Here is a 27,992-nt window from a genome sequence, read left to right on the forward strand (position 1 = left end):
GGAAATATTACCCAGCAGTTTCTAGGTTTTGCATGTGCGCCATTTTGGCGCTCAAAGGAAATAAATATAAAAACAAAACATAAACCATAATTTCCACACTATTCTACTCAAATATTAATCATATTTATATTTGCTACAACATCATTGCTTTTCAATGCATTATTGTAACTAAAATAATACAATTGAATTGGCAGTATTTGTTTGTTTATTTACATCCTACCGATTTCCCTAGAAACTACTGAGTAAGTTGACACTTATTTTATATGTTGACCTCTTTCCACCATCTTGGCTCGCTTCGCATGTGAGAATTTGAATGTTTTGCTTGGAATTTTAGCACAAATCTGCACTGAAAACGAATACATAGTCAATCTAAATGGACGGTACGTCCATTATTACTCAAGTCAGTCGTGACGAGGAACCTTTAAATACTCTTCCAACGTCAGAAAGGGGTAAGATATACTGTGTTTTCTGCAAAGGGATGATGAGATTGTTCCTTTTTTTGATCGCACCCCTTTTTCCAGGGAAGTTAGTTGACTGACCGACCGTATGTACATTATGTGCAGGGTTTGTAAACATCCGTTTGGCCACATTTTGTATAGGCCTACGTCATGTTAATCGTTTAGCTTTCTAGATTGTAATATAGGCTAGGCATAAATATATTCTATGATGTAGGCTGGGCCTTAGATTAGGCCTAAGTGGAGTAGTGACGATTTTGAACAGAACTGTGCTGGTAAAATACTAAAAATAGCCTAGGCCTAGTAGGCCTAGTCTATTATTATTATAGAATAATTCCGGCGGCCTGGCCAGGCTATAGAATAGGCATATAATATAGGTAGTATGCTATCCTCTAGTAGGCCTATGGATGTAGCTAGGCGTATATGGGATAGGCACGTTGGAAATTCAGAACATAATATTTGATAATCAGCTGTGCTTTTTTCGTTATTTTATTACCATTTAATTGATTATAGAAACTAATAAATACAAACAAATAATTCATAATTTAAAATAAATGTAATTATAGTAATTTAAATCATTGATGTTGGTTTTTATTTACTTTGAAAGAAAGTTTTTGTCCAATATATCACAATTTCTAACTTTATGTGAATTTGTTTGTTCAACTTATTTATAGTAGAACTGGATTTATAACAGATGCAGAATTTGTTGAAATATGATTGGACACTTTGTTTACGTACCCTTTTTATTGCTATACATAACTGTTAGCTATTAGAGTTGACCTTTGCCTTTTGAGTATTTCTCATAATCTTATTCAATATATAATGTATAAGATGTCAACGTAGATAATCTTGTTGCTCTATTTACCAAACTGTGCTGCTTAAAATACAATCTGGCTTTGAACATACATTATATAATAAACTAAAATGGCCAACACAGAAATTTATTGTTGGAGAATTTCTTGTTTGAATTCAAAATATGTTTTGTCTTTAAAACAGAATACAGTTGTCTGTCAACGTACAGTAAATATTAAAAAATAAAAAGAAACATCGGAAAGAAAGATAAAACTATTTGAGTTCTAATAAAATCTGATTGTAAATGATAAATGATGATACTGTACTTCTATTGTACATGATGATTGTGACAAAATATATTTGATGAATGCAAAAAAGAGAACACAAGAAGAAAGAAAACACAAATATTGTTTAGTTCTTTTTTAAAGTGTATGACTGCAAACAGTGTTGACTATAGATGCTTATGCATGTTGAGATAATTAAATTAAAACAATATAATTAAAAGAATAATTAAAATTGCATGGAAGGAAGAGAAGGGCTATAATGATAATGTACCCTGCCTGAAGAGTGATACCACTCTCTTCTTTGAGGAGGAGCACTCTCCTTCTTCACTGTAGACGAACTCCTCCCCTCTTTCTGTTTTGTAGAGTTCATAACATTGTAGAAAAAATGTTGATTTGTGTATTTTTTATTCTACGGTATGGACTTTGCTTATCATTATGCTTCATCGTCATTAGACTACAGTTTACTATGTGTGCCATTCATTCCTGCTATGGGAGGTGGGGGTGGTGGGTGTTGGTGTGACTGAAATGGGCCTGTGTACTACTGTATTATACAGTAGTTCAAATCATCATATTTTTCTTTGGTCTTCTGATATCTTTACTTTCTTGTTACAGTACCTTCTTTAGACTTTGCATAAATAATAATTGATGATATTAATTGATTATTTTGATTGCAGCTGTACAGCCTGCCAAAAAACCAAGGAGTAGAGGTTTGATAAGTTCCTTCTTTTGTTGTTTTGGAGCAAACAGTAGGACAACTAACACATCCCAAAATGCATTACCAAATCAAGGAGAGAACGGACAGAGGGTGAGTCAATTTATTTTATTCAAAACCATCACATGTGCCAAATATTTTTACATTTTTTCTCCTTTTCAACTGTTATGCATACTGTAGACTAGACTAAGCATGCTGCCAATGAACTTGTTATAAAAAAGACATAAATTTGTTTTAAGAGCGCTGTTAGCAAGAAACTGTACTAAGATACAGTTTTTGAAAAAGCAGTAGTTTAATAGTATTTTGAATGTTTATGTTAAATGTTTGTACTTTATTAGCACTTGAAAGCATTGTGTTTAAAGATCATTATTGTATAAAATGCATGTTGATATACTATCTCTTTTCACTGGTATTTGAAATGTTGTTTTTTGTTTTTATCCCAGCCGTCGGAGCACACTCCTCCTTATACGAGCACCACCTCTGCACTATTGGTACGTGGCCATTTTGATACGTAGAATTCATTCTACTATTAACCATACTAATCCTTCATCTTCATTCTGCACGTCATAGTGTGATTACATTTTAATCAATTTATATGATAGAATTAACTGATTATTGATTTAAGGTTAACTGATTATTGAATAACTGATTATTGATTGATAATCCTCTGTAGGTCAATTTATGTATTCATTTGTTGGTTAAAACTAACAACTACTAATAATATTGAATCTACAGTTACTACACTAATATAATATATATTTTTAATAAAGATATTTTTCTGATTTTTGGCCAAATTAAAAAATATGAAGCTTTCACATCTCCCTCATAAAACATTTAAAGCCGCATGACTTCTTCTACACTGTACCTATTGTTAGAAGTACAGTATTGAATTTTGTTAATAAAATTACAAGATCGCAGTCATCAAGCATTGGGTGATGTGTGTTGCTACTGGACTATCATTCTCATTTTGGTGTCACAATGCATATATAGTAAAGTCCCTCAAAAATCTTAGATGTGAAACTAAACAATTTTTATTTGGCCATATCAGTGGCCATGCTTTTTTCTAAAGGAATCCATTTAGCTAAGCCATCTTTCCAGCTTTTTAACATACAGTACTGTATTTCATTTTGCAATAGAATAAACTCATAAACCAAGCTTTATGTTACTCTACAAAACAGTCTTAAATAGCTAAATATAGCATAATTTACCAATATTTTTTTCAATATATTTATTCACATTTTTATCGTTCATATCTGTTACTACTTTGATGATAATCAGTGTTTTTTTAACATGTAGTCTGGTATGGTAGTCAATAAGAAATAACAGGATTGAGGTCAAGTATCACGGTCCTCCCCCATAGTAGGGGAATCACATCCCCATAATTATTCTTGCAAAGGCTACATGCATAGCTGTTCTTTATTAAATGCAGAGCATACACAAAGCGCCCTCATTGTGTTATACGCAGAGCCGCTCTGTATGTAAAACCACCCTAATTTTTTTATAAATTGGCCTAAGATGAGCTTAGGCTAAGTTTACGACTTTCACACACTCTGCGGGTGAACTAAATTGTTTTATAGTTCTAATAATAATATACTAATACTATTTCTAATTTTTATTTTGATCAGGTGGGTGGAAATATTGTTTGTGTGAGCTTTGTTTTTATAGAGATTAATTTAGGTGGGTGTTTTTCTTGGTAGGACGTCCTTGTTTTGAGTTACCTGTAACCATACTTTAACCATGGATTATAAGACAATCTCAATATCTTCTTGGAATATACTGTAAATTACTGTACTACTGTGTGTCAGTGTGTGTGTACCCACTATTGTACCCAGCTGAATTTTGTCTATATGAAAGAAAATAAATAAATATATATATACACACAAATTTGGGCCTCCATATTACTGTACATGGATGGGGTTATTGTTTAAATGGTGAAATTAGGTGCTGAACTTAGACCTGCTGGGCTTCCCCTTGAATCCGCCGATGCTAATGTACTACACCACAGTACATTATGATGTACATTAATAACATGAAATGAATGCTATATTAATTTATAAAGTTATGAAGATATAATTTATATAGAATGCGTTCATGCGTAGACAAAATCAATATCAATTATGGCACGTTATCTACAAAGGTGTTGATTGGAGTTCTGTTCGTTCAATGTCTTTTACAAGATTTTAACGAAAATACACTGCTTGAAAGAACGCTTTAAAAAATATGAATGTCATTGGTACAGTAATTTTAAAATGGGAAATGAAGTGGCAAAAATGTTAAATATATATTATACTGTATTATATTTTAGCTTTGAATGAATGATTGTCTGTATATTTCATTTTCAAGATAATTTCCAACCGTTCCATTGAATATTGATAGTATTTTATTACTAGGTTTCAATTCTTTTTCCTATTGTTCACTGAGCCGTAACCACAACAAAGGTCCTCTAACCTTAAGGATGTTTCCTCATATTTTCAGAATAACAATTAAAGCATTTTTATATTTTAAACTTTAAAAGCATCTAAAATTTTATTACTACTGAAGACTATAATTAATTAATCCATCTTTATCGGGATAAACCGAGAATAGATTGACTGTTTAAGACTATTTATGAGGCGGGGCCAAGGTAAATGGTAGTTTTTACGAAATGAAAATATTCACGAATTAAAAGATATTTACTATATAATAACTTTAAAATAAAATTTAATGACAAAAAAGGTTGACGTTTCTGAACCATCATGGAACTATTCTCAATAACAAATGAGTAAAATTAACAAAATACAAAGGGTGACCAGAAATACTAAACAATTAGCAACAAAGACTGAAAAGCTTACAAAGATAGGCTCCTCCTCTCGTTAATTGTTAAAAATATTCACCCCATTCATACAAACAATTGGCATTTACACAGTAAAAATATAAAATGAGTAAAATAGTAACAAGATGATGTATAGTGGTATGCTATTTGTCCATTAGTTAGTTTATAATTGGTAGTTTGTCATGAATATTTCTTTTTGTATTACAAACAGAGGTACTGTACAGTATTTCAAGTTCATTTAATTGTCTGATATTGTTTTATGAAGTAATCATGCGGAACACTACAGTACAGTATGACATTTGACTTTAATTTTTTATTTAAAAAAATGTTAAAATATTACATTACAGTAGATTTAAAGACAATTTAGTAAGTTACTGAAACATGCTTGAAAACCAATTACCAACCAAAAATTGGTTTAAAACCATCACAGTTTTTAAAATTTGTATGTTATTGTCAGTTTAGTTTGACAAAAAAGTGTGATGTGCCCAAATATGGTGGCGATCTGCTCAAATATGGTAGTGATATGATATGTCCATATATGGGCACTTCACATTTTTTGTCACATAAAGTTTGATAGTGTGGACAGAGCTTAAGTCTCTGAAAAATATGTTTTATAGGAAGTGTAGGTTTGCCACCCTGTATTGGACAGTTCACATGTATACTATTGGATGGTGTGAAAATGTTTTGAAAAATTGATTGTGACAACCAAATAGGTTAATAAGAATAGCTCATTGTTTACTGAATACATTAATGTTATTTTAATGTAATTACTTTGCTTAAATATTCATAATTATATATGTAAAGTTTTCATGAATTCATGAATACTTCGAACATATGATGATGTAAACCAAATCAAGAAAAGCCATAGAATTATGACTGTTCTCGGTATTTTTTATTTCATAGAAGTAGAAACATAATTACACTAGGAAAACAAAATTCCTTAGCAGCCATAGCTATTCACTGGTTTTGTAAAGTCTCCATGTAATTACATGAAATTTTAAGTTGAGTGGGTGACAAAATATGAAGCTCAATGATTTTAATTCAAAAGAATGCATCAATATATTTCACACTGTAAATATGGCAAAACTCAGGAAACACTTTTATTATAAATGTTGATTAGCCAATACTGCACTGATCACTCTGAATTTTGATAGGAAACATACTCTTGTATGTGCATTTTTGCGGTAAAAATGTGTACAGTTAGTTGCTGAGATTAAAATCTGTATGTCAAAAGATTTGAATTAGTATTAAAGCAGGAGATCGAATGACTTTCGAACCACCTACATTACAGTACTGTAACATCTCATCAAATAATGTTTTAATTTTATACATTGATCCAAAAGTAGGTGATAATGTACGCCCCCACACGCTACTGAAATAGAAGTAGTGACATTTTTTTTTGTTGCTTTTTTAGTGTTGGGGTTAAGGTCATGGGGTTGAGCGACAGAAATAGTTAATGCGTGTGTGAAAAATCTGCAATAGGATTTGCATGGGCAACATATAATGCGTGTATCATTAAAAAACTCGTAAATGCGTAAATCGTGATCTGATTGCAAAATGCATGCCATCGACTGTGACCATTTCACGAATCTGAAGTGCGAGCACAAATTTGTGATAATTTTTGCATGCATTGTCCAATACTGCTGGAATTTTCCATAAGTTGTGACACATAATTAAAGATTTATCTTATGATTCCTTTATGATTACGCATTAAATGTGGGGCAGTGCGGGACCAACATTGTCGAAAATGTCAACAGCGCTTAAAATATACCTGGTCACTAATAGGAATCACTAATAATTACAACTCATAGGTCACAAAAAACATGACTGGATAATAGCCAGACTTTCTGTCCATTCTAGATTATGTACGGAAGGAAAGCTATTCTCTACTATTTCCTATTGCTAGTGTTTCAATAAAGGTACTCTCTTTATTCAGGTATTTTGTCATCACAATTAGCATGTAAGGTAAATAAAATAAACTCTCCTTAGCAGACTCAGTCGGAATTTAATCATCTAAAAAGTCTCAAATTCTTTGTATGCATTTTTCTGAAAACCATATGGTTTAAGGAGAATTGTATTATCAGGATTTAGTTGTTGAAATCGACGAAATCTAGGGCGGGTGGCGGAAAGTTACGGGTATGTTGGGGGAAAAATCGGTACTTTGAGGCATCCAGATGTTTCATATCTTGAGGCTGACATACAATAAGGTTTTTAGGCGGGGTGAAAGTCTATAAAGTTGGATGTCCTTACCTACTTCTGCCGCCACAAACAATTATACCCTTGGTGTATGGTTAACGTAGATTTCTAAACATATTATTTCTTCACTATTTTGTATTCTGTTTCTCTATTACTTTAATTTAACAATTGAATACTTGCAGAAAGCCTGGTACAGTACTCAATATCATATTTTATTACCAAAATACAACTAAAAATGGAAAGGACGATGGTTAAAGATTACTAAAATGTAATTGTTCAGAATAACTAAAACCATTTTGCAATCCAAATTGTAAGGTATTTTTAAAAATATACGCTTGAATATTATTAAAATAAACCATAATACTGCCAATTGTCACAACTTTAAACATTTTTAAACAGTTGTTTTGTTTACAATACAGTAAACCTATGAATAAAACAATATTGATCTAGAGTAGCTGATAGCCTGTACAAAGCTCACACACGTAGCCTACACTGCAATCAATAATTATTATATTATTTATTATTATATACTAGTACAGTGGATACCATCAAAATATAGGATATTCAATTTAATATCTGATAACATTACAAATAAAGAATAAACTCTGGCTAATTTTGACGACCAATCTGGGAACATTTTAGCCAGTGAACTGTGTAAAGCTGATTTCACATCGCGCCCAGATTTGGCCCAGCGCAGATTTGGCCCGGCGCCCTGACGAAAAATATTGTTGAGTGTGCTTTCAGTGTTCACATCGAGCACAAATTTGGTTGTCCATTTTCAAGTGAGGTCATTCATGCTCACTGTTGATTGGTCAAAAGAAAAAAATTGTACGATTTCAGCAAACAAATGGCTTCTTAACCCATCGCTGCAAATTCAGAGTCCGAATCAGGCATGGATTCAAATCGTACGGATTTGGTGTGAATGACCCTATGCTTTTCCACAATATTTTCCTCAGGGCACCTACAATACCAACGCCAGCAATACCTAATTCAGATTGATCAATAACAATATGGGAGTGAAATATATTTATGCATTCTTTTGAATTAAAGTCATTGCATTACATTTTTAAGCTTGATTTTTGCTATTACCTAGCAGTCACAATAATCTACTCTAAAGTAACAATAGATAATAGGTGATTCACCTAGTGAAAATCACCTAGGTTCCCAGGTACTGTATTGTAATATTCAATTATGGTGGTATACACCATATGGTTGCCAGACATGTATTATTAGTTGCTACAGTAGCATAGACAGTTAACTATGCACACCTTTATGTATATCCATCCTAGTCTGAAAAGAGACATACATCCATTATTGCTAGCATAGATACTGTGTTGTTGGTTAACTATGCACATTTATGCCTACAATATACCCAGTGTAAATAGAAATCATTATTGCTAACACAGTAGATACAAATACTGATATTGTTCACTCTGCAAGCCTTTACCCAGTCTAAATAGTATCATTATTGCTAGCACAAATACTGTACAAGATACTGATAGTTAACTATGCATTCCTCTACTAGTATCATTATTGCTAGCATATAGGTAGTAGGTACTAGCAGTATACAAGCCTCTACCCAGTCTAAATACAGTTAGTATCATTATTGCTAGCAGAGATACTGATATTGTTGGTTAACTATGCATGCCTCTACCCAGTTTAAATAGTATCATTATTACTAGCATAAATACTGTACAGATACTGATGGTTAACTACTGTATGCATGCCCCTACCCAGTCTAAATAGTATCATTATTGCTAGCAGAGATACTGATATTGTTTGTTAACTATGCATGCCTCTACCCAGTCTAAATAGTATCATTATTGCTAGCATATATGTAGGTACTAGTAATGGTATACAGTATGCAAGCCTCTACTCAGTCTAAATAGTATCATTATTGCTCGCATAGATACTGATATTCCTGGTTAACTATGCAAGCCTCTACCCAGTCTAAATAGTATCATTAATCCATTAGGATTGTCGCTACGCACTCTCTCTTTCTCTCATCATAATCTACTTTCATTGATGGTACATTTCAATTTCATTCATTCAGGAGTTACTACTTTAATAAATTTGTACGTAATTTATGAATATAAGAACGATGAATACAGTAATGAGCAAATCACAAACATTCCTCACACACTGCTGTTTTGATCTTCTCGTCCACATTATCCTTCTTGGAACCAACAACAGCAATCTCTGATTTCATTAATTATTGATTTTTAATCTCGGCTGCATAGTTGTGATATTAAATGAAGAAAACTCAATGGTTATGTCTGAATAACAACAATCAACTAACCATCTTATTCCCATCAGCTTGACCTTGTTTGACCCCTTGATATTTGATGTATTTGCGCTGTGTACGCTCAGCTCTCAGTGTAGTTTCTGTTACATAGTATAAATTCCATTTATGATTCAGTTATTAAACTTAACTACTTCTTAAAAATATTACCAGAATAAAATAAAATATTTTATAATTAATGAATTTATGAACAAAGCATTTTTTGTTGTTGTAAAATTTTGAAATTTGAAAGAAGTTCAATAATAAAAGAGCTATAAAACACAGTGAAAGATATATTCTTTTTTAAACAAGTCTTTAAAAATGCACATTTCAAGTTTTAAATATATTTATTAAATATTATGGATATTATTGTGTTTAATTGTCCTGTTATGGGTAACTTTGGTTGCTGTTGCTTGATGTTCAAATAAAATATAATTTTATTTGATATCAAAAGACATACTGTACTGTATGTTTATTTTTATTGAATTAAATACGGTTTCTCATTTTCGGTGGTGATTGTAGCATTATTACCTACAACACGCCATTGCCTTGCAAATAACAATTTCTCTTTTTATAAAACAAATTTGGAAATTGAGACCCGGATCAATTGAAGTTTTTAGAACCGTATTTAAAATTGATTCTTTTTTCTGATATTTTGAAAGAACCAATTTCTGTTGCCAAGATATACCATTCCTTCAATATACTGTACAGTTTAAAACCTTATTCCACTTCTAATAATCTAAAATTTAAATTAGTATCCCTAATATTTTGCATTTCATCAGTGAGAAACGTTTAAAAACTTGCGTATTGTAAACCTCTCAAAAAGGTAGATAGTTTCAAAGATGAATGATGGGAAATGTTGAAATCAAAAAGTCCCTAGAGTTTGTTTGTACTGTAAGACAGTTATCAGTGTACAACATGTGTTCTTCACCCATACCTCCATATCGCATATATTTATCACTCTCTCCCCAGTGAATTTCTTGACATTTAATCATTGCACTAATAGAAGACTCCATTTAATATTTATCTATTCATGCCGTTTCAATTTTAACTTCTTACTTTCATCTGTCAAAATAGATAAATTTGTATGAATTAAGACAATTGTTTTTAGCGAGTGTAATTCATAGTTTAACAATAAGTGACTGTTCTTTTTTATTTATATGTCAACCGGTCAGTTTCTTGTATTGTGACCTACATATTTTAAAATCCAAGATATATTATCAACACACTGTTATTACAGTATTTGCATCTTGTATATTCCGTGCTTAGTTTACCTGGTTAAAACAGACAGTATACTGTGCTCTCAAGAGGGAGGACTTTGATTTAAAATCTTCCTAGAGCACCCCTCTACCATAATGAACTAATCCATCAACCACACCCTCACATGTGCACACTTCAACATACCATCATCATTTAGCTTACTTGAATTTGGAGATGATTGTTTATCCAAATATACGGACTATCAACATGACCAAAATTATTTGGAGGACTTTACCAATAACTGTTTGATCAGTTGCATGTGGTTATCATGTTTTCAACTAACTTTGATCGTTTTATAGAATTGAAACATATCGCTGTTATTATAGCAAGAAATGTTTAATTGATAAATTTTAATTACATTTTGAAAGTTTCAATAACTTATTAAAAAGTAATCAACAAACAAACAACAGTCAATTAATTGGTGACATAAATGTTGTAACAATCATCATGACTGCAACTCAAAATGAAGATTATTGGCCTCATATTACAACTGCATTGTGGGTAATAATGATGTACAGATTCCAATGCAGAATAACTGATTAATTCATTGTTAGTTTTAAGTAACCAAACAAAAACACAAACAAATAGTAATAGTATATTATTACATACATTTAGTATTTAAAATTGATAAAATAAAATTTCTAAATTTGATAATTTAATTTTTAAAACATCCACTTATCATGCCAAAAAACGTTTGATGATTGGAGACAAAATGATGAGACTTGGCATTACATTACAGCACACAGCAAGTATTAATTACAAACCAACACTCTAGCCTTTAGAGAAAAACAAGAGGCCTTTGGTGGCGTCATACTCGTAACGTATGTCACGCCCTAGGAATTCCCAACGTTCTTCAATGTCATTGCCTTTCATTTGCTAAATTACATAACATATATGTGGCGCTACGCTATGTGTGTTAATCACAAAATAGTATTACTGTACTATGTTTCCATACCTGCAATTCAAAGTAGTAAAATTTTCCAGATATAAGTTTTATTTAAGAGTTTTTCAATCATTATGTGGCGCTACGCTATATGTTTTAATCATAAAATAGTTTACTGTACTTAATATGTTTCCATTTTTTTGCAATTCAAAGTAGTGTACAGTAAGATTTTACAGATAGTTTTGAAATGATTCTTCAACGTATTATTTAATAGTTTTCAATCATTAAAGATAAATGACAAGATTATTCTGTAAATGAGCTAATAAAGATGAGTTCATTGATTGGATCGTTTGAACTCTAGAAAGAGTTCATTATCAATTAAGTACCACTCTACATTAGTAAACGCAGTAATAATGTCTATAGATCTAAGAGCACTATGCAAACATAGTTGCTATAGAATCTAAAGAACATTGTTGTTATGGACATTTAAAAGAAATTCCTTGGATTTTTATTTTATTGTTAAATGTAATAATGAGGATCATATGATATTTTTATTTGTACAAAGGGACTTTCCCCATGTCATAGTGTATTGTTGTCAGTCAATCATGGTTTTAAGACATTTTTCATGCAAGATCTTGAGCTTTTCAAAGAAACCACTGGATCGTAATGGGTACTGCACAGAATTTCATGAATACATTTTTGTTTATGGAAAGCAATTATTTTACTGGATTACATGAACTCTATCTTATTATTAATTTAGTACTTTTTAGTTAAACGGTTTATAATGATAGCATGATTTTGATTTTTGCATAGCGATTCCTAAAAAGTAATTCTTTTGATTTTCTTTGTAATGACTGACTGATTGTCATAAAGATCTAAAATGTTTTTACTCGGAGGTCATACTGTAGTTCAATAATCACTATCAGTTGTTGTTTGCCGTTGAAACACCCCATTGGATGTTTTTAATCATTTAAAAAAAATCATTATTTCCAACTGTTTATTTGTAATGGAAAATACTATAATATAATATAATCAATAATTTAATTAATAAGAAAAAAACAATTATTAATTTTGCTTATCAGAAATTTTCACTTGGATTTTATTTTGTATCTAACCTTTCTTATAATATTGTAGTTGTTATGCTTTAAGTTCACCATTTTTCAAAAAAAAATTCTAACAAGCAGGATTCTAGTTTCTAATTCTACTGACGATTTTTTTCACTTTGCAATTTATTTTTGTAATTCAATGCATGCTTTTGTAAATTGTAAATATATCAATGTGGTATATTTGCTCGTACTATGTGGTTAATTTGTTGGTGTTTTTGTGTGTGTTTCAGGTACCAAATAGATACTTACTACCACAGGTGAAACCTCAAGATATGCATAAAAATTGTATAGTAATTGACTTGGATGAAACATTGGTACATAGCTCATTTAAGGTAAGTTGTAGCAAAGATATAAAATAATCTTAACAAAGCTTGATTTTTATACTATCGATTTCACGACACAACACCAAACAACGCAAACTGTAACAAATGCACAAACCAAATAATTAGCGTAATTTGAGATTTCATGATTATTGCGCAGCACAATTGGGAAATTATTCTATAAAGAATTAATATTTATTCTATCTAAAATTTATCTCATCTAGAAATATAATAACAAAATACCATTTGTGCACTGAAGCATAGCATATTGATATACATAGCATATTCGCAGAGCTGTACTTGGCACACCTTCAAGAAACTATAAGTGACCCCTTACAATAAATGGTTTGACCCCATCCATGGTTTTCCCGTGTATTTATCCGGTTGTGGTAATTTTAGTTGCTACTATTACAGTCTTTTAGAAAGTTAAACAATGTTTTAGTATAATTGTACAGTTTGTCAGCGGGACATAATTTATTATTTTAAAATTATATTGTTATTTACCATTTCTTATTTGAATGCTTTATCAAGGCCCTACATACTGTAAATTATAGGCCACCATAAATAAATATGGTAATAAATAATTTTTTCGGCTAGAAAAAAAAGTACACACTTAACAATTGAAAAACATGTTGGAATTCTAGAAAAATTTACTTTAAAAAAGCCTGAACCTTTTTTAAGACTTTACCATGACAGCTGCTTGCGATCAGCCCAGTAAATTTCCCTAATCAGAAGACTTGCTAAGTTTTCACCATGTCCCCACTTTCCCAGTAAATCTAAAAGACAGTTTTACCAAGCTTAAAAATGATGGCGTGAATGCTATCACTACTGAGATTTAACAAAATTAAGTTTGGTCATGTTCTCCGAGTGATCATCCTATATATTTTTTGACAAGAAAGTCCATGAAGCGGTAAAGATTTCCCTTATGTTGTCCCTTGAGTTTTACCAAAATTAATCCAGTACGATTGGCAGCTTAATTGAGTCAAAACAAATAAAACAAATAAATTAAACGTTGACCGAATTCCAAAAATCATGCTAAATAAATAAAACTTGTCTGCGTTGTGAAATAATAGGAGTTGTTATTTCAACTATTGTTAGGTTTGTGATTATTTATTGTGTGTAAATTTGATTTGTTTATTGAGCTGTATGTTCCCATACTCTATTTATTAATTCCTGTATAAGTATAAATGATAGTTTCTTTAGTGTTTTAGACAACATTATTTATTAGTTTAAGACAGATCTTTAGTCAAAGTACTCAATAACGTCATTATGCTTGCTTTCTGTATGTCAGTGTCTAGACCTTAAAGTACACTAACTGTATTTGTTGGTTTTATTTGAATCAATTTTAAATATTGGTGTTTTTTCTTCATCTGATAATCATGAATAGATACTAATCTAGATACAAAATAATGTAATTTTTCTGTCAATATATATACACTTTGACAAAAAAATTAATTTAAAAATATAAATTGTATTAAATTAAAAAATACAAATAATTATTAGAAAAACAAAAATAAACAATGTTTTTTAAACACTAAATACATACAAATTGATTTTAACATATTTTAGCTTATTTTATATTGGTAATATGATATTGATGTTTTTATCACATAAGTGTGAGTAAGTAGACCAAGTGTAGTATATATCCTGTAATTAAATGGTAAAGTCCATAATGATTGTAGGGTAGTACAATACTCAGTTACTCAATTGTTTATTCCATTATTCAGTTAAGGGATGTTTTTATCATTACATTGTAACTTTAAATTGTGTTTTTTATTTCAGCCTGTTAGTAATGCTGATTTTGTTGTACCTGTAGAAATAGATGGTACAGTACACCAGGTATATATTGTATTATATTTTTATTTACCCCTAGGAAGTTATTGTTGATAATAATTGTGTACCTTATTTTATTGTTTTGTTTACAATAAAATCATTATATTTATAATTATATTATTTAAATAGATTAAGTATAGTATTGCTGGGCTGAACTTCAATTTATGAAATGCATTCTTTCAGATTTACAGAATTATTTTGTCAAGTACAGTATACAGAATGCACTCCATCAAGTTTACAAAATGCATTCTGTCAAGTTTACAGAATGCATTCTGTCAAGTTTACAGAATGCATTCTGTCAAGTTTACAGAATAAATTCTGTCAAGTTTACAGAATACATTCTGTCGAGTTTACAGAATACATTCTGTCAAGTTTACAGAATGCATTCTGTCAAGTTTACAGAATGCATTCCGTCAATTTTACAAAATACATTCCATCAAGTTTACAGAATGCATTCCATTAAGTTTATAAAATGAATTCCATCACATTTACAGAATGCATTCTGTCAAGTTTATATAATGCATTTTGACTATTTGTAAAATTCAAACTTTTCCATTGAGATACCAGTATTGGAAAATTACAAGAATTGTATTTGATTTCAAAACCTTGAAGGAAAAAGCCCATTTCATTTATTGTTTTGTCTTATTCTTTTGGATGCAAAAACAACCCAGGATGTATAATTTTCGTACTGTTAGTAGTTAAACTAAATCAATGTATGTGTGGTTTCTAATTTAATTCGTAGGTGTTATCACATTAGATAATTACATTTTAAATTTTAAAGTGTGTTTTCTCTTGTAATTCAATGTTAGTGGGTGTATAGTAGGTGTTTCATAGTGTCAACTAATCACTATTTTAATTAAAGTCTATAGTACTCAATTTTGAACAATAACATTTAACAAGAAATAAGCATACTAGAAATTCTGTTATAAACAAAAAATTTTTAGATGAGAAAAGAGTTCAAGATTTTAAACAAAATAAAAACATAGATTTGCAAAGAAAGGATTAATAAAATTACCCATTAAATAATCTACAGTAACTCTTAATTATTTATGAATAATTTATTTTTATTTTGATACCAGGTGTATGTTCTTAAGAGGCCTTATGTTGATGAGTTTTTACAACGAATGGGAGAACTGTATGAATGTGTTTTATTCACTGCCAGCTTAGCAAAGGTGAGCTATAGGACACAGCAATTGATTTTTTTAAATTTGTTATTTATCTATTACTGTGTAACCTCTTCAGTCAAAGACTGGTCTCCCAGCTGGTCCAGTTATGATCAGTGGCTGTGATGTACAGTACTGTAGTACACCTACTCGTCTCAAAAGATGTACTAGGTTTTTTTAAGTGCACATGAACTAGATGTGTACACTGGACCTAAGGTTTATAGTGCTCATTCGAGAAGACTTGTTCTACCACCAAAACCATGGAGCGAGTGAGCCTCGAACCCTTGCCGGTATTATTGCTACGTTCCACTGTCTTAACTTGAAGTTGTAGACATTTGCATAAAGCACCTGTGAACTGAATTTGCATACCTATGAAATGTGTACACTTATGAAATGCTGCCAACCTGCATTCCACACCTGTACATTTTTATCAATCAATATCGTAATTGACATAGTGTAGCAATTTTCTTTTGTAAATGCAAATTGAATTTTCACTCAAAATGCTAATTAAATTAAATACACTGTAACTACAATGTTCTTTTCTACTTCTCGTTGTGCAGTATGCGGATCCCGTAGCAGACTTACTTGACAAATCACGCATATTTAAGTCAAGGCTGTTTAGGGAATCTTGCGTTTTTCATCGGGGCAATTATATAAAGGTAGGTCTAATTATGTTTCAATTAAAATGCATAGAAAATGCATTTTGATTACCATAAATAATTCGAGATTTTTCTCTCGATTGAACTACATTATTGGAGCGCAGCCAATTATGCAAACCTGTTAACATATTTACAGTTACTCGGGTAACAGACTAATGTTAATGACATTACTAATGTTTCATGTTAATGACATTGCTAAATGTACCTTGATGTTGCAATAAGACCAAGGAATTTAATATCGCATTATAAAATGATGAATGAATAATAAGCACAGCTTATCTATAATAATTATAGATATGTCATAAATATTTAAAACCCATACTGTCTAAATAGAGCCACACAGAATAATAGTGAAATCTGTGTTCTGCTGAAGTATCCATAATCAAGAAATATTTCTTACAAAAAATGCTGACATAATTATTTTCTCTTCGTCATACATTGGAACAAATGAACTTAAACATAAACAACAACTTGTGGATTTGAACCCAACACCTTGATAATAGGAAGCTTTCGATTTACGAAGAATGACGACCTAACTACTTCATGTTAATCTATTGTACGCATTCTTGCTCTATCCCTCCCCCCACCCCCCGACATACTTTTGGTGTATTTTATGTCAAGAGAAGGACTGATGACATACTAATTGACATGACCCATGTCATCAAGCTGCCCCTGTAAATTTAAAGATTAAAACCAGGATGTAGACGCATACAAGTATTTGGCAACCAAAAACAAAACTCTTACTGTTTGCACCCTGTTCAGAAGCATGCCAAGCCCATCAAACAGGAGGTTAGGCATATGCAGCTCATTTTGTATCATTAATCTGCTTCTTTTGTATAGGATTTAAGCAGGTTGGGTAGAAATCTTGAACGAATTGTGATTGTTGACAACTCACCTGCTTCTTATATCTTCCATCAGGATAATGCTGTAAGTAACCAACCAAACTTGTTATATAATAACAACTTTATACCCAGAACTACCCTTTTAAGGGGATACTTTCCATGAAACAAAGGCAACAAACTACAAACAACCCTATTCAGGGGACACCCCTATTCAAGGAACACCCCTATTCAAGGAACACCCCTATTCAGGGGACACCCCTATTCAAGGAACATCCCTATTAAGGGGACCTTTAACAGAATTCTACTGTACTTGTTAAATCATCAAAAAGTACAGCTCCTACAAAGTTGCCGTTGTGACAGGTAACAAAGAGTTGTACCTATGTGGTTGACATGCTTGCCTTCAAATCCCAAGGTACAGGGTTCAAGACCTACGTAGTACCAGGGTTGTAACTCTGTAACAACTGTTTCTACTTCACTCCATAAACTTCAAATGAGACTTATGATATACGTTATCCATCCAGTAATTGGCGAGTTTACTTGCTCTATGAAAAAGAATATATGAAATTAAAAAATACATTTTAAGGTAGGGTAGAATTTATAATAGTAACTGTACTCAAAAACATTCATTGGATGGTACACAGCGACCACTCGCTGTACTCGAGAAAGTCCAGATTTTTGTGGTATGTGCATCTGTGCAAAGTAATCTGTAAGTGTAATAGAGGAAAGTCTTTATTTGATTGATATTTCTGATACAGTTGAATTAACTATCGTTTATACATAACTGCCTTGTGTAGATACGTGTCTAAGGTGTTGACAAAATAAAGATGCTTAATTCAAGAAATAACTATCAAATGACCAGAGTGAATTCTAATAACCCTGCGGTTTAAAGGGATCAGAACAGGCACCTTTACATACGTCCTTGAGAAACAATCCACAGTTAAATGCTCTCAAGCTGTGATTGGACGTTCTTTAAAAGGTCATGTGATGAGGTAAATCTACGAGCGTTTAACAGCTCCAGTCAGTTCGACTAGGGTAGATTATGTTTCACAGAATATGTAGATGTTGAGGATTAGGTAACGACATCGTTACGTTTCTAATTAAGCGGTTAGAATAGGTGACGATGATTTCAAGTGTTTTCAAAGACTTCGGTAAAAGCAAGATTATTTTTAATTAGAATTTATTTGACACCTGCGCAATAAATGCAATTCATAGATATTTTTATTCTGTTCTGTCGACCAGGCATCTTTCAGCTGATACTAAATACTTGTGACTTGCCCGAAATTCCTGACTTTCCCAAAAGTCTGGTATAGAATAAATTTTACATTGATATAAATTTGATTTTTTTAAAAGAGAAATAAATTCTACTATAATATTTATGTGGTAACGTCACATTTATTGTTTAGTATATAAATGAATAATAAAATAGTAATAAGGTAATAATAATTAGAAAATTTAATATAACTCAAAATAACTACTTGCTAAATATTTTTTTTAGGATTTAATAAAGATTTTATATAATTTTTCTTGTAATTAACTAAATTTGGTGCAGGAAGAAGAACCAAACAACAATTATTTTTTTAAGCGCTATCATAGAATTATGTCAAATGCTTTAAGGGATGTTCTTGAAATGTTGCTGTGTATTCATTTGTTGTTTTCAAATTCCTCTCATATGGAAATTTAAGGGATCATCTTTTTAGTTTAGTTAGTTAGTTAGAACTCAATCAAACCATGTGTATCTTATACAAAGGAATAATGATAATATTTAAATAATTACTCTTATTTGATGTAGTTTATTAACATTTTATTCTAATGATTATTTGTAACAGAAATTTGTTTATACAGTAATTGTATCATGATAATGAATTTTTATTCTATTGATAAAAATCACAAAAGAACCATTTTCTTTTAAATCGTTTTTATAAAAAAGGCAGCTAAAAATGTCTCTATGGAAACCGTTTTTACAAACAACGATCGATACGGAATCAATTTGATATTTCTAAATCTGTATTCAAATTTGGATCTTTTAATGTGGATCTGTACTTTAAAAATATGGTATTTAAATCTGCATTTCTTGCTCAGTAGAAACGGGCCTAATGAGAATTACAAGTTGGTCTCAAATTGGACTTTCATATCACTAATCTGAAAATTTGTAAAACAAATACAACCCTCATAACAATCATTACCTCCTGAAATATTAGTTTAAATTCTCATTTTTAATTCGTAATATTTTTACAAAGAGGAAGTGATCAAATACTGACTCACCCTTGACCTTTCTATTAAGTTTAATTTTGATGCCTATTTAGTATTCACTTTGAAAAAATTAACTTAGCTAGTGAGATAGTGTACAAATAATGAATGTTTATGAGGTGAATGGTGAGAATATATCATGAGTTGAATATAGCTGAGTTATATAGTACAGTCAATATTTCAACAAACAAATTATTGTCTCTATTCAACGAATATAAAACATTTACTATGTGTTTTTAAAACAATAAATCCATCCATCTTGAAACATTTCAAAATGTAGGCCTTAAAATTTACGAAAATCTGAACATGCAATAGTAATGTTCATTGTTCATTAGTGCAAAATAATAAATGACATGTGACATGTAATTAACCAATCAAATAGCAAGGATACACTCAGGTTACAGTAGTGAGATAGACAATTGGTATCATAGAGTGTAAAGATAGTTTAACATTATAAGTTCTTACGACTTAAGATTAACTTAATTATTTTGATAGAAAGAAGCCCTGTACTAAATATCATTAGTGATGAGGTGTATTAACCTATCCAGGCCACTGACATAGACTATGACCTAGTTTTGAATGTAATCATGCTACTTAATAGGAAATCCTAGCAAGGTTTAGATGTGCTGTTTTCAGAATGTGTAGGATGGTACTTGGTATGTGGGCATGTGGTGGGTGAAAAGCAAGTACTGTAGAGGAAATTTTCCAATTGAATAAAACATTAAAACAAAATGATTTTTTGTGGAAACAGCTAGGAAAGCCTAGGCTAGTTTCCTACCTAAAATTAAAAGTAAAGCTAGCCTAGGCATCCAAGGAGGTATTGTAATTTTTCTGAGCCGTCTTCTTACAGTACCACCCACCCTAAATTAAACATAGCACCCACCCAAGAAGCCTCTGGATACATGTGTACTCTCTTACTGTACTCTTTAATTCATTTTTAACCCACCCCATTTGACACCCACCACTCCCTACACATCCCTAGCTACATTCCTGTACTTAAGTGTGCTCCTGAGTATGTCACTGGGTATTTAAAAAATCTAAGACTTGGTGAGAACAGTAAGTGTTGAGCTATAACATTGACATGGTGAATAGGCTATAGGTGATTATTTCATCTTCATAATGATTTATGACCTTCAATACAGACCTGGATTTATCAAAGTACTTCCTATTGGAAACCTGATGATGTATTGATAATGTTAGTTGTTGTGACTTCTCTAAACAACTTAATATTAAGTACTAACACAAAATATTGCATTACATGAGCATTAGTACAATACAATGCCCTATTAGAATGCAATCATAAGTACTTATTAGGTCTTAGGTGGTTCTTTAATAATAAAGCATTGAATATGCTATTGAAAATATTTTTTTATAGTAAATTAACGAAACATAGGGTATAGAAATACTGGTACTGATTTAATACTATTTGAATTATAGCTCACTTATAAACATGTCAGAGCCACTTGATAAAATATTCAACATTGCATCACTGTTCTAGATTTGTTTGTAGGAGTCAAATAGTAAACATATTGTGATTTGATAATCAAACTTTCTTCTTTCTTACTTTACTTCTCATTATTACCTGTATATCATGACCTGTTGGTATCTAGAATCCTTTACATTACTAATGTAATTAATTACAAATTAGGCCTAACTCTTTCTTTATCATGAAGTGATGATGGCTTGCGATTGTCAAGAGTGTAGTTTGGTGGTTTAAGATGCTTGAATATCACTCCCATAATCCTGGGTTCAAGTCCTGCAATCTGCTTAAAACACTAATTATTTCTAACTAATGTTTTTCAGATCCCAGTTGTGTCCTGGTTTGACGATGTATCAGACACAGAATTGCTCGATATCATCCCACTTTTGGAACGAATATCAAAACTTGATAATGTGTACACAATTCTCAGGAAGGAGAACCACAATCATATACAGACATAACAGAGTAGTTTATCCACGAGAAGGAGGAGGAGGACGCTGTGTTGTTTGATAATTACTATCTGGGATAATCATTATCAGTTTTGTGTACTTATGTGTGTGATTAAGATTGATTGATTGGCTGGCTGGCTAATTATTTGTCAGTGGCACGCAACCATTTATTAGTTGTGGCGTATTCTGAACTGCCATTAATGGGACCTTAGCAGAGTAGCCTTCTAGTGGAATCTCGGCAGTGCAACCATCTAGTGGAACCTCACATGAGTAGCCATGAGTAGCTGTCTAGTGGAACGTCAGCAGTGCAACCATCTAGTGGAACCTCACACGAGTAGCTGTCTAGTGGAACCTCAGCAGTGCAACCATCTAGTGGAACATCTACACTGCAGCATCCATCTAGTGGACCTTATCAGAGCAACCATCTAGTGGATATTCAGCAAAGCAGTCATCTTGTGGGATGTCAGCCGAGCAGCCAACTAGTGGAACCTTGGCACTGCAACAGCCATCTAGTGGAACCTGAACAGAGCAAACATTGTAGAACAGCCTGCGCGTAGAAATATCACATACAATAATTAAAAAAAGACTTTTTATAGAATTTAACAATAGAGTCAAGCAGTTATTTTTACGTTATTACATTTTATTTTAATTAGTTTATCATATTATTTACAGAATGCTATATTGTTTACCGTTTGCTCTACACAATACCAGTAGAAATTATTAAATATCTCATTACAGATTATAATTATAAACAAATGGTATGTTAATGTCCTAATAAATTGTAAACTTTTAAACTGTGGTACACTAGTGAAACATGTAGCAAGTAAACGAAGCATTTATTGCGGTGATACCCACGTTATTTTTAGCTGTACTGTTTTACAACCTAAATTGTATTTACTTGGACAAAATGGTGGCTGATTGTCAGTTTGGATGTCAGTCCAACATTTAATGAAATATTAATTAATAATCAGTCTTTAGTTTATTCATGTACTGTATTACACACTGTATATAAATGAACAAATCCTTACAATATTCCTTATTAACACTTTATCCTAGTTGTTCTATAAAATGATCCTCTTTTAATTATTTAATTGTTATTTTCTCGGTTATATTGTACTTATTAGCTATTTAGAGATTTCATATGAAGATGAATATATTACGGTACTACTTGCTATATTATTGATAGAGGGCGGGCCTCGCTATTAGAAAATACAAATTTGGACAAAACAGTTTCCCTTGTTATGCAGCAAAATTAAAACTTAAAATGAAAAGATTTTAAGCAATCACTGCTTGTACGACCTTTGCAATCAAGTTCAAGAGGAGATTTTTTTGTTTGTAATTACATATCATTAGGTTATAAAATTGACAGTATAAATAATACACATACCCTATGTATATAATCATTGTAGAACTATGTACCTAAATAAGTGCCTCCTGAATTAGAAGACTCCTGTACGCATTACCAATTATTAAATATGTAAAATGTATTTTTATTTATCCAAATTCACATTAGGATATTGTAATTATTAAAACTCTTCTTCCATTTCAATATTTTGTTTTGTTGGAAGTAAGGTAATTAAATCCACATATGTATATACAGGTAACATTTGTGTACTAAATAGTATTCCCTTGTAATTTATTTACAGAAATAAGAATGAATTATATCCGTATAAAAGGAGGATAAATATTTTTGCTATCAAGTTTTCTAAAACTTTTGATTGAATTTGATTGAATTCTAAAAGATTTGACCTATTCAGTGACCCGTGTAATTAGATATGAATCCAAGATGTAAAAGGAATGAAGTTTTTGTGTGAAAACAATTTATAAATATTATATATAAATATATATATACCTTGTATAATACTTCATTTTACTGGGTGTTTGTCGGGATAGTTAATGTTTGTTTTTATTTTGGATTTATTTTGATAACAACAAAAAATTAATAACAGTCGTAGGTATTATTTTTATTTTTACCAAAATAGCATTGAAGTCTATGATGTATTTAAGTAATTGTGAAACATACATTTCCCATATTGTATATTTGATATTAATACTAACAAAGAATTTACGATTTCTCATAAAAAAAAAAAAGCTAATTTATCAATTTTCTGTGTATTCACTAACACTCATAGACTGATATTAGAGTGCTGGTAATGTATGTTTGTATGCAAGTATAATTCCATTTTGAAAGAAATATTTTATTTTAATTTTCCGCGACATTTTTATTGGGAATAGTAATGAGATGAAACGAAGCATTTAAAATAAGACTTGTTTACTAATCTCAAATCATGGTTGGTATTTAACAGATGGCTTAGATAGGTTCTAGACGGCGATTGGACTTAATATCTTTTGGCACATATGGCGTTTCATATGTATAATACTCGAGCTGGAATTGGACAGAAATCAAAACACCTACTTGTTGAAATCTAGCTGTCCTTTGATGTTAATCTCTCATTTAATTCACTCTTTACAGATGCAGTTATTTTCACATAGTAAGCACAACATACATTATTATATTTAACCATAGTCAATCTATTGCCTATGATTTAACAGGTTAATAAATGTAAAAATATATACATATAAAAACATATATTTGGAAACAATTCATCTTAATAATATTTGATTACTAAACAAAATAAAAGGATTAGATAGATATTCTACGGTTATTTTTTTAAAATGGTTTCTTAATTTTTTTTTTTTTATTTTAGTTATAATAAAATCGCAACCAAATTGATTCTTTTCTAATGCACTGCTGATTTCAGATTGTACAATTGAGAATGATTGTTATATTAAAATAAAATGGGACACATCACACGGCAGACACCATTAGACTAATGAAACACTTGATGTATATATTATAGAATTACCAGAATGTATTCAGTTAATATATAAATAATGCAGTTAACACTAAAATGCTTCCCTTTGTAAAACCTCACCCTCAGATAACATTATATAGTTTGTATATACTGTATAACAATGCTTACTGTAAATGATTAAATATGCAGTCAAATAAGGGATGTACCCAAATATTAAGGATGTACCCAATTAAAAAATGTACTCAACTATTAATACAGTGTACCAAATGGTTTTACTGTTTCACAGAATTCATATTGTAAATGCTGTATACATACGTACATAGCCATTTGAAAATGTTGAAATGAGTTAAAATGTTTGCATTTAGACAGTCTAAGGTCCCTGGACATAAGAACACAACGAATACTGTTCCACATCACCATAAAAACAGAATTTACACACACCAAAAAAACACTGATGTTGATGCTAGGTGATGAGTAAGGGATATTAGTTGTGTTTTTATATTATGGGATGCAGTTATAAACAATACTTTTCCCTAGACTGTCTAAATACAAAAAATAATACTGCAATCTGATAGGCTGCAATCTGAAATGCTACATTCTGATACCATTCTGAGATCTTAGAAAATGTTAAAAGCAGCACAGTTAATTTGATCATTTACAGTAAGTGACATCAACACTTCCCTTGGTTCAGTACCATATAATTCTTAGATATTTGCAATGTAAAATGCATATTTACTAAACACTTTGTTGCCTATAAAATGTATCTGCTGTAGGTATATTTTGTCATTTGGACATTTTGTCAATTTGTTTTTTTCTGATAAAATTGTACTAAAATTATTTACGCAGCATATAGCAAGGATTTGTGGATTCTAAAACCACATACAAACATGTTGCTTTAATGTGCAAAATATTGGAATATAATTCATCTTCAGCAAAGAAAAAAATTACTGAAATATGCTTCTTAAATATTATTTATTGCTTTTCTGTAATATTAGTAATTGAAATGATATTGCAGATACTTTTTGAATTGTAAAACTGCTTTTATGTAATTCTAACCATGTAGATTGTTCTTACATAAAGACCATGGATAATTACAAATATGTAATATGTACAGTAATTCAGAATTAAATAAATTCTTTTAACAATTCTTATTATACAGTATATGGTTTGGATAAAAAGGAATGAGGGGAAGATACTCTAACTTTGAATCAATGATTTGACCACGCCACTTTAATTCTCACGGCACAACATAGTAGGGAGCTTTGATTTGTAACAACCCAACTAATGCTCTGTCTACACTATCAAACTAGTTTGACAAAAAAAGTGTGATGTGCCCATAATGGATATGATATGTCATATTACTACCATATTTAAGCATATTACTACCATATTTGGGCACATCACATTTTTTTTTGTCAAACTAGTTTGGTAGTGTAGACACAGCTTAAGTCACGTTTGTGAGCATGCAGGGAAGTTGGGACATGCTACATGCTTGCTTCATGCATACCTCAACAGTTTTTGCTGGTCTCTGGGTTCAGATGACAATTGGCATGACCTAGGTTGTTCCTAATTATGCAAATCGAATGCTCCTAATTATGTTTGGAATACCTAGAATTTGATATTATTTTTCAAAATTCAATTATTTTTAAATCATACAAATGATCACTAATGTTTTGAGTTCGCTTAAAATGTACTTAAATTTTTATCACAAAACATCAAACGTTTTTTGCTTGTAGTATTGTTAGACAGTATTAGATTATATTCTCTTTAATACCATGGGCCGGATTATTTATCATACTTGCTTATTAGCAAACTTTATCAAATTTATTAATAATTCTAACCAACTAGATTGTTGTTATATCTAACATTACATCTAAGGGCCGGTTTCCACTGAGCAAAAGAATACAAATTTAAAATACCATATTTTGAAAGAACGGTATTTTCTTGCCAGCCGAAATGGTTTTAAAAACCCCAATTAATTCCGGTCTCTATCATTAAAAAAAAACCGGTTTCTTGAAGCAAGTTTTAGCTGCCAAGTGATCCTATATTTTACAGAATACCTTTTGAAATTTTTCTCTAGAAACAGGCCCTATGATGACAAACCTATTTCCCTCTTCTTGTTTGCTTATATGCACTGCTTAGCTTTTTCGACTTAAGCAAAATATTCATAAATGCCAGTATGATTAAACTTGTGATCGGTGGTAAGATGTAGCTTAGATTAAAAGCTTAGCGTGGCAAGACAAACAGATTATGAAGGGACATCTTAGAGAAGGTTCTCTGTTAATATGAAGCCGATTTAGATTAATGTGGTAGATGAACTGGGTTAGACTGCACACCCTACGCCACCCACTAGCTTTGCATCCAAGTGTATTCATATAAGTAGTTTGTTGTGGGTCACCAACCATTATTGCGGTCTTGAGAGGTAATCTTACAAAATGTTATGAATTTAGGGTAAAATAATAATATGATGAAAATAGAATGATTATAATGTTTCAATATGGGATGTATGTTTTGACATGGGATGCACATTTTGATGTGGGATGTATGTTCCATATGGGATGTATATATCCCTATGGGATGTATATTTCATTATGGGATGTATATTTCCCTATGGGATGTTTATTTCAATAGAGGATGCATATTTCATGGTGGGATGTATGTTTCCGTATGGGATATGTATATTTCCCTATGGGATGTGTATTTCAATGTGGGATGTATGTTTCCCTATTGGATGTATATTTCATTGTGGGATGTATGTTTCCATATGGGATAACAATAGGATGTCTTTTTCTGTTATCCTTATGTATGTAAATGAATGTAAACTACTCACAAAAATTGAAAACATTCAATAGATTTATTTTTATTGAGATAAAAATATTACTAGGTCTTTTTAGAATGATCGGTAAAATAACATAATAATATTAATTTGTTGTTAATGGCATTGTTATGATTAACTGCAAAGTCTTGTTGGGCCTATTTATATAAAGATAAATGTGAATTTCAACAGTCTGTGTAAGTATGTCTGTTTGTCCATCTGTATATGCCTTTTCTTATACAGTTCTGTATTTTCAAGAGCAAATAAGAATGACAACGCCATTATGTGTTATGAATGCAAAAAAATAAAGTCAATATTCTGATCTTTAAGGTTATTAAAATGACTGAATAATAATAACCAATGTTTTATTTAGCTTGCGCATAGAAAAAAAATGCTGTGTGTACATCATCCTGATGTTTGTGTTAATGGCTGTATAAGATGTGTTGCTAGTATAACGTGGACATACTTTAATAATACTATAGGGATTTTGTGATAGGAGGCCTATCTTACTTTGTCGACAATCAGATCATTTCTATTCTTGGGTGCATTTTTATATTAAAAGATTGACTTTAAATAATATTTGGTTG

At 31.0% G+C, this 27,992-nt stretch overlaps 1 protein-coding gene across 3 annotated transcripts; it reads left to right on the top strand.

Annotated features, from left to right (window-relative positions):
* Positions 1 to 289: 289 nt before the first annotated feature.
* Positions 290 to 27,984, top strand: LOC144838016 (carboxy-terminal domain RNA polymerase II polypeptide A small phosphatase 1-like). Of its 3 annotated transcripts, XR_013611605.1 has the most exons (10): positions 290 to 449; positions 2,206 to 2,336; positions 2,687 to 2,734; positions 13,012 to 13,113; positions 14,884 to 14,940; positions 16,014 to 16,106; positions 16,658 to 16,756; positions 17,597 to 17,683; positions 21,649 to 22,015; positions 22,081 to 27,984. XR_013611605.1 is itself a non-coding variant. In XM_078693355.1 (9 exons), exons 1-9 carry the CDS (start codon positions 374 to 376, stop codon positions 21,784 to 21,786), a joined length of 831 nt encoding a protein of 276 aa, XP_078549481.1. In that variant the 5' UTR covers positions 290 to 373; the 3' UTR covers positions 21,787 to 27,984. The 3 variants fall into 3 exon arrangements, 2 of the variants coding, with proteins under 2 accessions (XP_078549481.1, XP_078549494.1); XM_078693355.1 differs by having other exon boundaries at positions 21,649 to 27,984; XM_078693368.1 differs by lacking the exon at positions 2,687 to 2,734 and having other exon boundaries at positions 21,649 to 27,984.
* Positions 27,985 to 27,992: the final 8 nt, after the last annotated feature.

The sequence above is a fragment of the Antedon bifida genome, chromosome 1 (assembly GCF_963402885.1).
Source record: "Antedon bifida chromosome 1, ecAntBifi1.1, whole genome shotgun sequence".
NCBI lineage: Eukaryota > Metazoa > Echinodermata > Crinoidea > Comatulida > Antedonidae > Antedon > Antedon bifida.

Excerpts from the sequence above, each read along its gene's own strand:
- LOC144838016 (XM_078693355.1), top strand. The coding sequence starts at position 374 with ATGGACGGTACGTCCATTATTACTCAAGTCAGTCGTGACGAGGAACCT. Across the intron at positions 13,114-14,883 it reads TGGTACATAGCTCATTTAAG|CCTGTTAGTAATGCTGATTT; the intron begins GTAAGTTGTAGC and ends TTTTTATTTCAG. Across the intron at positions 16,107-16,657 it reads TCACTGCCAGCTTAGCAAAG|TATGCGGATCCCGTAGCAGA; the intron begins GTGAGCTATAGG and ends CTCGTTGTGCAG.